Below are 11,332 nucleotides of genomic sequence, written 5' to 3' on the forward strand. Positions count from 1 at the left end.
TCTTTCTTAAACTACATTTACCAGAATTAACTATTACATCTCGTTTCCTTTCTTTAAATCTATTTTTTTTAAACTATTATAACATTTTAGTAGTATAAATTATAGGTGTTTAATAGTTAAATCAATCATTGTCTTTGCAGCATTTATCAAAACAACTATGAAATACGGAACAGGCAGATTTAGCTCTCATTTCTACAATTCTAGCACCTACCGCCAGAGTGCGCCAGCGTCTTGCTTCATGTCATGAAGTAAATAGCCACTTTTTACAGGGCAGCACAGCAGCCATTTGGGAAAATGAGGATATGTACCTCTGAGTCGTGATGGACCTGTATGACAGCTCCGAATGTCGTCTTGTTGAGTCAAAGAATGCGGCGGAAAATACGGAATCGCGTTTGCCATGGGACCGGTTCTCGTCATGGCTGGAGTGTGTCTGCGTGGTTACGTTTGACCTCGAACTCGGCCAAGCTATAGAGGTACTGTTGTAAGAGTTAGCTATTTAGAGTATCAACGATAGCAGTTTGTTTTTGACATCTGACATTGAGTGTATATTTTAATGGTGATAATGTAGGGTTGCAAAATGAACTGAACATGATACACATGCTATTGTGTTTCATAATCTGGCCATCCAGCGCATGTGTAGAAAAGTGACATCATTTTACTTTCTCCTCCTGTCCAGCTTGTGTACCCCCATGATGTGAAACTCACTGAGAAAGAGGTAGTAATTTAATTGATGACCGTTGTGATGACATGTGCACTACTTCATATAGATATTTATGTACATTTCCTTTACCCTGCAGAAAACTAGCATTTGCTACCTTTCCTTTCCAGACTCATACTCAGGTAAGTGAATCATTTAGATTGCACAATCGGAAATCATCTGATCACAGAGTGCATTATAGAAGCCCGTTCCCAAATCGACCCCTTGACCCTATGTTCAGGACTTATGTGACAGCATTCCATGAAAGATTGGAGCTGTTCCATGAAAGAGTGCACCTACACCTTATTAGACCCTTGATATGAATATATTGATCAGTGGTTCTGTTATTATGTCCAATCCCTGAATCTTAAATGCGGGAGCTACTGACACATTACAGACCTTTTAACAAGTCATGCACAGCTTGAGCATCAAAAGAAACAGAATGCTAGTTATTAGCCTTATCTTTCGGGAATTGGGGTCATAAATCGCTGTCATAAATAGTGACAGATTTTTTAAAGAAAAACCAACAACATGGAACAGAGAGACTTAAAACACCTAGGAACCAATCTAACAGCGCTTGTCATTTTGGCACTTATCAGAGCCAGTCCAAATGGATAACTGGAGATGATCGGTCCCACGGACCGGTAGTGTAATGGAACTTACTCTACACCTTATACATTTAGCCTGCCAAAGTCAATTTGGAACTACTACCTACCATGTGCCTATACCTGTGAAATCATGTATAGGGCATGGGTTCAAGACTGGGGTCAAATTGGGTTGGGTATCAACATCAGAATCACTTAACCAGTTTCATGTGTTTCCCAGGATGCCTTGGGGACACCCAGTTCAGCTTCAGGCTACGTCAGTCCGTGGGGCGCAGAAGCTCTTGGTTTGGAGAGGATGCCTACAGCCGAGACGCACCTGTCACACTACAGGTAAGGCCCCTGTCTGTGGGCCACGCTGTGTTTTAACTTAACTACTGTTCCAGGGACATTTTGATCGCTTTTGGTCATTCTTTGTTTCCTTGTCTCTCAGCGGGAACTTGCCCATTTCTATGGCTATGTCTACTTCAGACAAGTCAAGGACGCAGCTGTGAAAAGAGGCTATTTTCAAAAGGTGAGCCATAATGTCCCTATCAACACTACTTAACTTATAGTTATGCAGTACTCAGTCGGAGGCCCACTCTGTCTGTCTGTCTGTCTGTCAGTCAGTAGGAGGCCCACGCTGTCTGTCTGTCAGTCAGTCGGAGGCCCACGCTGTCTGTCTGTCAGTCAGTCGGAGGCCCACGCTGTCTGTCTGTCAGTCAGTCGGAGGCCCACGCTGTCTGTCTGTCAGTCAGTCGGAGGCCCACGCTGTCTGTCTGTCAGTCGGAGGCCCACGCTGTCTGTCTGTCAGTCGGAGGCCCACGCTGTCTGTCTGTCAGTCGGAGGCCCACGCTGTCTGTCTGTCTGTCAGTCGGAGGCCCACGCTGTCTCTCTGTCTGTCTGTCAGTCGGAGGCCCATGCTGTCTGTCTGTCTGTCTGTCAGTCGGAGGCCCACGCTGTCTGTCAGTCGGAGGCCCACGCTGTCTATCTGTCTGTCTGTCAGTCAGAGGCCCACACTGTCTGTCTGTCAGTCAGAGGCCCACACTGTCTGTGTGTCAGTCGGTCTGTGGGACAGAACCTAGGTGTACGTTCAGGAGAGGTGTTGTGAGGTCCCTGCAGGAAAATGTCCCACTAGTTAAGAGGAGTAGCGTCTCCTTAACACCATTATGAATTAAAAAAAGATTCCCTTCATTTTTTCTTCACTCCCTCTTCCGTCTTCAGTCTCTTGTGCTGGTCTCCAGATTACCGTATGTGCACCTCTTCCAGTCCTTGCTGCAGATCATAGCTCCAGAGTATTTTGAGAAGTTGGAACCTTGCCTCGAAGCAGGTTGGAACATAACTCCTGTTTCCATTCTGTTTTGTTCAAAAGTGGAGTCTGTTTGTTTGTCATCCTACTGCCTATCCCTCTCCTTCCCTTCCCAGTGTGCAATGAAATTGACCAATGGCCGTCTCCGGTACCCGGGCAGACACTCAACCTGCCTGTGATTGGCGTGATCATGCAAGTCAGGATCCCCTCCAAAAATGACAAACCCAGTGGAAGCCCAGTAAAACAGGCCCAAAGGGAGGTTGGTATGGCTCTTTCTGTTATTTGTTGCCATTTGTCTATGACAATGATTCACCTGTAGATGATGTAAATGTGAGTTAAGATCTATTCATCCTGACTAAAAATATCTTCTTCCCAGAATCTTCTACCAGCCCCATTGATGCTACCGTCCATTCATGAGCTTGACCTCTTCAAGTATGTGAAGGGGTTTCACTTTAAACAGTGCTGTTTATATTGTCTTTGTGTCAGTTACATAGATTATTACTAGCTGTATATTTTGGTAATATTAGGATACAGTGTATCTGTTTATTGAAAGCATCAACATTAGCAGGTTAAACAACAGCAAAATCAACAAAGAAATCGCTAAATGGTCTGCGTTTTACCCTCTGACCCATCCAGATGTTTCCAGTGCTTCCTGATTCACATCCAGATGCTCTGGGAGCTAATGCTGCTAGGAGAGCCCGTGGTCGTCATGGCTCCCTCTCCTACCGTCTCCTCGGAAACTGTGCTGGCCTTAGTGAGGTAAGCAGAAAATGCATGAAGTAAGGACATTTAGTTCACATGCAGTATGAAACAAGTTTTACAATTTTTGTCAAATGAAAAACAATTCTCTCTGTCACGCGTCCTACAGCTCGATTGCACCACTGCGCTATTGCTGTGACTATAGGCCCTACTTTACCATACACGATCCTGAGTTTAAGGAATATACCACTCGGACACAGGCACCGTAAGTAGGACTCACTACTCAAAATAATATGTTTCTACTCATTCCCCTGAACTCAACTTATTATCCCTTTCCCTCTCCTCCACAGTCCCAATGTGATTTTGGGTGTCACCAATCCTTTCTTCATAAAGACCTTCCAGTCCTGGCCCCACATCATACGCCTCGGAGAACTCAAAATGTCCGGAGATTTGCCTAAGCAAGTGAAGGTGAAGAAACTGGCCAAGCTGAAAACACTGGACACTAAACCAGGTACAACACAAAAACTATTACTGACGACGAGTTTCGCGAGAGTGCAAGTTACAAGAGTGAAAACAGGCTCTTGTTCTGGATGCCCGCAGGTATTTACACATCACACAAGACATTCCTTCAAAAAGATAAGTCCCTCATCAAAAGACTCCTGAAGGGCATCCAGAGGAAGAGGCCGTCGGAGGTGCAGAGCGCCATCTTGAGGAGACATCTGTTAGAACTCACCCAGAGTTTTATCATTCCACTGGTGAGTGCTCAGCCAAGACGGCTCACTTCCTCAATCTTCTGATGCATTCTCCTTGGTCTGGCCTGGGGACTGGCCCCCCTAGTCCACTCCGTTTGGCCTGTCTGTTTTGTGTCACACGTCTCCGTCTCCCCTCAGGAGCGTTACCTGGCCAGCCTGATGCCTCTGCAGAGGTCTGTGACACCTTGGAAGGTGGGTGATATCAATAAGCCACCTGTTCGCGTTGCATGGTAACACTGTGTTTGACACTGTGTGTTTCGTGTTCCAGACCCCCCCCCAGATCCGTCCATTCAGTCAGGAGGAGTTCATGGGGACTCTGGAACATGCTGGACCTCAGCTCACCTCGGTGCTCAAAGGAGATTGGATTGGCTTGTACAGGTGAGTGTCAGCCTCACACGCCATTCTGCTGTATCTTGTCGCGCCTCTAGTTCTTTCTCAACAAATCACCCACAATGTATTGTACCTTAAATATATCGCCTTGAAGGAGATTCTTCCGGTCCCCCAACTTTGACGGCTGGTACCGCCTGCGTCAAAAAGAGATGACCCAGAAACTAGAATGTCTCCATCTAGAGGTTATCTGTGATGCTGTGAGTTGATCCCCACGGCCTCATTCACTAACACCCAAAACAAATTGAATCAATAATTCCTGCTAAAGAGCAAAATTAAGGCAACAGCATGGCTCTACTTGGGAGTTCTTTTGTACCGATATGAGGTTATTAATGTAATCTTGGTGTTTGTTATCTCTGTGCCCAGGACCTGCTGGGCTGGATTAAAGACAAGTCAGAAGTGGAGATTGTGGACCTGGTGGTAAAACTCAGAGAGAAACTGGTGAGTAAAAACCATCTGTCATTTACACTCGTTTAAACTCGACTGATGTCGTCTAGTTACATGCTCTGTTAGATGATGACGATGGTGCGTGCTCCCCACTCTAGATGAAGGCCGTCAGGCAGCAGCTCCCAGTGAAGGATGGTGTGCTGGACAAACTAGAGGGATACATCCAGGACTATCATCCTCTCTCTACAGAGGACTTGCAGACTGTACTGCACAGACACTGACACCTAGATTCAATCAGACCTGCGTTAGCCCACGATATCCACACCGGCATAGCAGATGATTGTATTTATTTAGTCGATATGTCGGTTGAAGTACGTCGGAGCGGTCAATTCGGTGAGAGGCTGACCATGAGCTGGTCCATCTCGGATAACCGCCAGAGCTACTTCTAATGTCTGTGTCAAAGATCTAGCCAGAACGCTGGCACACTTTGGTATTGGTACAGAAACTGACACTAAATAGCATTTCGTTTTTAGTATTAAAAAAAAAAGAAAACACCTGAAATTTTTTTTTTTTTCCCCTTCACTCTGACCACTAGACTCTATTAGCAAGATAATACATTTTCAGAAAGTAGGAAACTAGAAGCGTAATATAATAAATGTATGTTAAATTACAATAACATTAGGTCAAGGGTAATGGAGGGCTAGGGTTAAGTTGTACGAGATTATGCCTTTAAGTATTTTGGTAGTAATTAAAGGCTTAATTCATAAACCTGTGAAATGTTTGAGTACAGCCTTTTGGTCTCTTTGGGCTATTCTGATTTGTATATAATTTGCACATTCAACTTTTTTTTATTATTATTTAAAAATATATATTGATTAATTAAAAGGTCAGTCATTAAATAAAAGGGTTTTGTGTTTATGTGGCTGTATCTTAGGCTTTTATCAGTCTGTGTTTTCTATTAAGCACAGCTAAATCAACACACAGACACAACTTCTCTTACTATCCAGGTAAAATGGTCATCAGATTTCAGTTAAGGGTGGTATGTGGATGTACTGTTGGCACAGTAGACATGACTGAAGCTTTTTTCTTTACTATTACTATGGTTAATGAGTGCATAGAACTAATACATGTTGTTTTTTTGTGGATATGTGCAGGGATTCATCACACAATAACAGTGCCAGTCTTAAAGCTACACCAGCTCCAAGCTAACAATGCTAAGAAATTAATCCATCAGCTAGAATTTTAAAAACCACAACTGCTCATTACATTGCAGGTTACAAGTGAATGTAAAAGGAATAGAACTCCTGCCTCCCTCAATGCACTCTTTTGGTCAATCCACTAACAGTTCCTCGGAGCCGCTGTATGTGGAATGTATTTACTTAATCATTAAGTTTGATTAACAAAATGTAATGAGCCGCACATTATGTGCTGTAGTAAAGGCATTTGTTTCATATTTGAGCTTCAAACTCCCATATACAGGTGAGAGTATGGATTGTTTTTGTTCTGAAGTTGTTTATATGTTTTCAGATGCATTATTTCATTATTGATATTAAATGTGAAAAAAACTGTTACTAATAAAAGTTGAAAACAGTGTGCTGAATGACAATGTGAAGGCTGTGAAGCATGAATGCACCCACACATTTACAGAGTATCATTGAGAAAAATAGTTTAATTTTCAAGTATGGAGGTAATCAGAAATATAAATGTTTACAATTATTATTGTATTATCCACACAAAACTGTCTGCTAGAAAAGACAGTCATTACCTACAAAGTATTCAGTTTTAGTTGTCATCATATAATACAGAATATATATTCACAGGAAGTCTAGCAGTGGCATAGAGAAATTAATCTCCAGTCCTGGAGGGCCAAAACCTTTTTTTCATGCTCTCCTTTTAATCAGGAACTGATACAGACCTAGAGCAACAGGTGAATGTATGTGAACTACCAGGTAGATATAGTACAGAATTATGTTTCAGTCATCCAGGGACGGAGTGGAAGAGGTCTGCAATAGCAATCCTGAGTTGCATCATTGCCTCTGCAGATAATCTGTCAATATGCCGTTTTAATGTTACAACTCAGAACTCTAGAATTAAAGCAAATAAAAAGGCTGTTGTACACTTGACATTACAAAGTTCCCCATGTGAAGGTCTAGCAATCTTTTATTTTGCTTCATGTAGTTCACTTGAACAAGATGTATAACAGGTGAAAAAGTAATGAAGAAAGATTTATTGTTTTTCTCCACTATCTAAAGTTCACTGATTAAGTCCTTATCGCTGTGTAAGAACTGTTGAGAGGCTCATTCTATAAAACAATCAGACCAATCTAACTTTAAAACAAAATGTTGTGTTAAATAAAAGAAAATCCTTAACAAACCCAAACTATATCCACTCATTATAAATTTGCAAAGCTATCACACAAAGCAATTTTTTGAATAAAAGGATGGAGAAATATTTCAAATGTAATCGACCATAATGTCAAAGCTCCAGCTTTGGTTGTCATGTGACATCACAGCAGAACTGTAGGGGGGGGGAAACGTTCAAAATAGCTTTTATCAAATCAGGTAAACTAACCAAGAAATTTTTGTTGACTGCCTAAGGAATGTTTCAGATTGAATGTTTCCGGACTCCATCCCAACATCACTACCTTTTCCCTGACATCCACCAGGCCTGGTTCTGGTGCTGTTTGACCACTGCTTGCTTCTCCTGGGGGCTGAAATGCAGGATGGTCAGTATAGCGGTGAGGGTCTGCTGTCGCCCCCTGGCATCCTGGAGGGTGAGAAACTTGAAGATTATGTTCTTCAGGTACTCCAGGTTGGCTCCCTCCCGGGCCTGGTCTCGGTGTCGTTTGTCCAGCTGGTCTCGTAGCACAACCATCTCCTCATCGTAGCGCTCCGCGTTGGCTATCAGCCTCCCCTGTAGCTGGTGCAGGTCCTCCTCCAGGCGATGCTTCTGCCGCCGCAGCGCGCCGATCTCCACCTCCTTCCTCGCCAGCTGCTCGGCGTACAGGAGCAGTGTGGGCTCATTGGGCCCCACCAGCCGCAGGGCCTGGGCTATGATGTCGCTCTCTTCCTGTGCCGAGTCATCAACAGTGTTGGAGTTGTCGCCGTTGCTTCCGCTGCCATCCAAGGTCGCCCTGGACTCTCCAGTCACCGCTGCTCCTTCGTCAGTGCCGCCGGGGTTTCTGTAACCGCCGGGACCGTGGCCAACAGACTTCAGCTTCTCCAGCTCCTGGTCTTTCTCCTGTAGCAGGGCCATGGTGCGGTCCCTCTGCCGATGCAGTTCCCCCTCCAGCCTGAGGAGGCTCTCTCTGTACTGGGCTTCGGCCCTTTCCAGCTCCTGTTTATGAGCCTGCCGTAGCGTTGCGATTTCCTGCTGGTGCTCCTCCAGCTCCCGCCTGTGCTTGGCATCTGACTCGTCGCCGTGGATGCGCAGGTTGATATACTTCTCCTTGAGCTCGGCCAGCTGGTCCCTAGCCTCTTCCAGCTCTTTAGCCTGGCTGCCGTCTTTGGCGTTCTTGTTCTTCAGCACGACCTGTGCCCGGACCTTGTAACGTTCAAACTCCTCCTTCAGCTGCCGCAGCTCCTGTTGGTAGTAGAGCGCTGAGGCCTTCTCCCCGTCTGACGACTCCCCGGAGCTGTCCGTCCCCCGACCAAGGTCCAGTTGCCCCTCCATCTCTGCCATCTTCTCAATCTCCATTGTCTGATCTGCATGGTTTTGCTGTGTGGCAAGCAGGAGGAGCTTCTTCACCTTCTCCAGGCGCTCCTTCAGCACGTTCACGTCGAGGTTGGCCTCCTCCATGCTGAGGTCCAGGGGGGAGCCCCGGGTGGAAGCCGCGATGGCCAGGGTCTTGTTCTCCGTGTCGAGCTGCATGATGCGCTCTCTCAGCCGTTGGGTATTCTGCTGGTCCCTCTGCCTGGCCTTCTCGCAGGTCCCCAGCAGCTCAGACAATTCAGACACTCGCAACTCCAGGCTGGCCACACGGCCCTCTTCCAGCTGGGATTGTTCCTGCAGACGCTCCTCTGCCTGTGTCACCTGCGGAAACGGTGAGAGGGAGACGGTGTATGTGACAGCCCTTACATACATAGCACAATGGAAGGATACAGTATGTATTGTATTTCTTCCTTCCTCTCCCTTAAAATTCTGTTTGTATGACATCATGGTACTCCCTATGGCATTCATGATGAATCATTATTACTACTTGAGTATTTCTAACGTAAGACAGGATATACTCAAATGAGGGCGATTGAACCCTAGTCCTGGAGTTTCGGCTATCCAGGACCGGCGTTTTATAGCCCTGATGTGAACAGTACCGTCTGTCACGATACAAAGGATGCGCGAGATACATGGGTCAACGTAATTCACAGGTTGGGAGTTTTTCCAGGTCTTTCAATATTAAATTATACTCAAGTCATTAATTTGCCTAAATTAACTGAGATAGATTGGAAAGGGGATCAGTGTTGTACCTTTCTGATCTCATGCTGGATCTGCTGCTGGAACTGGTTCTTCAGCTCCGTCAGCTCCCGCTGCAACTCCTCCACCCGTGGGTCTGGCTTGTTCCTTTCTGCCTCCGCAGTCTGCAGACACCTCCTCATCTCCTCTCTCTGCTGGGTCACCTCCTTCAGCTGTGCCTCATAATCGTGCCCCCTGTCTGCGGCCTGCGTGACCTCCAGCAGGAGCTCTCTGGCATCCTCCAGTCTGAGCTCTGAATCCTGCCTCTGGCCTCTCTCCTCCTGGAGGAGCTTCTGGAGCTCTCTAAGCATGAGGGCATGATCACCCTGCTCCTGTTCCCTCTCATGCTGCTGGGTTATGACCCGTGCTTTGCTTTCTGCCAGCTGCTCATGCAGGGCTTGGATCTCCGCTTCATGCTGCCTCTTGGCCTCCTCCATCCTGCCCTGGAGATCATCAAACTCATGCTTGATCTTCCGCTTGTCAGCCTGGAAGTTAGCCTCCATCCTGGACTTTTCCTGTGTGACTGTGGCCAGAGAACTGGTTAGGGTGGTCAGCTGAGACTTCAGCTGAAGAACCCTCCGGTCAACCTCAATCGATGTTGGTGGAGGTGTTGGGTGCTGCTGAACCTCAAACCCTCCACTACTGCTGGAGCTGATACCACTCTCTGTTCCACTGGCTTCCTCAGGCCTCAGGGACACAGAGGGGCCTCCAAGTCCGGTCACCCCCATCACCCCTGGGCTACCACTTCGCTCCTCCTCAGCCTGGTCGCCTTTGGTGCTCCCGCTGGTGATGCTGGTGGCAGTGTCCGCGGACGCTGCCGTGTCCAAACTGTCCTCGCTGTGCATAGAGCAGTGGTCATCAGGGAAGTCAGAAGTCATATAGCCACCACTCGCAGAGCCATCATCTTCACGTTGGCTGAGGTCAACCTCCTGTGAAACAGTCAGTACTTTCAGACTGGCTTCCAGAGCCTCCTTCTCCTTTAACAGGCTCTTGTATGCCCTGACCTACATCCTTGAACCGTGTTTGGTACTGAACTAGCTGCTTCTTTAGAGACTCTATTGTGTCCGTTAGCTCCTTCTTACTGGGGCCACCCCCAAAACTCATTCCTAACCTTTCCATGGCTCAGTGACCTTTGATTTGAATTTCAGTTGCTTGACTTTTACCTAGGATCCATTCTTGGAGGCTCAAACAAAAACCCTGCAAAAGATAATAGAAAGAACAATTGTGAGTCAGAATCTGAAAATTCTAATAGAAAATAGCCAGTTAAAGGTTGTAAAAGTGGGGCTGACAAGCCAAAACGGTTCCCGACATTACTGTCATGTATGTGCCGATATTTGTTCCATGTCCTTAAAACCTCTGGTTTTCAATCTAGGAATTTCATGGCTAAGGTATTATATTGATTCAACTTGTAGATTATGCACATATAAACAGCATATTGCACAGCAAGGTGGAAGGTTTCAAAAAATCGTCCCATACTGCACCTTTAACGTTCATGAAATTTACGTTTAAACCGTCTACTTGTCAGACCATGTTGGTGTTCCCGGCCAACCGGAGTGTGACAATAACACAGATTCCGAAAAAGCCGGCTGACAATGCAAGTTTGTGATAACCGTTAGCCAAATTGTCTGTTGTTATTGACTTCACTACAACGTAGTTAGCAATCAAGCTTAGTATACAATATGAAGACAAATAAGGCATTAAACAAACACACAAGTGTTTGGAAACTTGCGGTGATTCAGTACGCAGACTAGTTGCGAGTATTGTAATACAGTAATATTGACTAGTAAGGTAGAAATACAAGACAACCATCTGGAATCGTTGGAGCAGGCCTGACCACTCGCACTCTTCCTCACCTCAGCATGGTTTAGGCCATTATCATGAGAAAATAAACGTTGAATACAGCTACAATATTCAAAACAAAATGACACCACTATAATCCGAATAATATGGAAATTTGATCGTAAACTCACTTTAGGAATAAGACGTGTCACCAAAGTAGTGTTTTCCAATCTACTTCCTAGTCTGGGATTTTTTTTACATTTTGTAAATAAAGTTTAAATACCAAAAGCAG

The 11,332-nt window shown here is 45.6% G+C and overlaps 2 protein-coding genes across 2 annotated transcripts; one reads left to right on the forward strand and one right to left on the reverse strand.

The window, feature by feature from the left end:
• The first annotated feature begins 201 nt into the window (after positions 1 to 201).
• dennd6b (DENN/MADD domain containing 6B) lies at positions 202 to 6,062 on the forward strand. Its single transcript, XM_010886928.5, has 17 exons — positions 202 to 473; positions 677 to 715; positions 798 to 840; positions 1,523 to 1,632; positions 1,733 to 1,813; positions 2,503 to 2,608; positions 2,704 to 2,846; positions 2,964 to 3,019; positions 3,224 to 3,346; positions 3,456 to 3,551; positions 3,637 to 3,797; positions 3,887 to 4,041; positions 4,177 to 4,230; positions 4,307 to 4,416; positions 4,523 to 4,625; positions 4,792 to 4,866; positions 4,971 to 6,062. The coding sequence occupies exons 1-17, from the start codon at positions 321 to 323 to the stop codon at positions 5,091 to 5,093; spliced, it is 1,731 nt and encodes a 576-aa protein (XP_010885230.2). The 5' UTR covers positions 202 to 320; the 3' UTR covers positions 5,094 to 6,062.
• A 401-nt stretch (positions 6,063 to 6,463) lies between these two features.
• gcc1 (GRIP and coiled-coil domain containing 1) lies at positions 6,464 to 10,932 on the reverse strand. Its single transcript, XM_010886932.5, is given in 4 exon segments — positions 6,464 to 8,844; positions 9,276 to 10,265; positions 10,267 to 10,458; positions 10,743 to 10,932. Coding segments are annotated over 3 exon segments (2,496 nt in total). The 5' UTR covers positions 10,381 to 10,458; positions 10,743 to 10,932; the 3' UTR covers positions 6,464 to 7,452.
• Between the last annotated feature and the right edge of the window lie 400 nt (positions 10,933 to 11,332).

This window comes from Esox lucius, chromosome 23 (assembly GCF_011004845.1).
Source record: "Esox lucius isolate fEsoLuc1 chromosome 23, fEsoLuc1.pri, whole genome shotgun sequence".
In the NCBI taxonomy this organism is placed as follows: domain Eukaryota; kingdom Metazoa; phylum Chordata; class Actinopteri; order Esociformes; family Esocidae; genus Esox; species Esox lucius.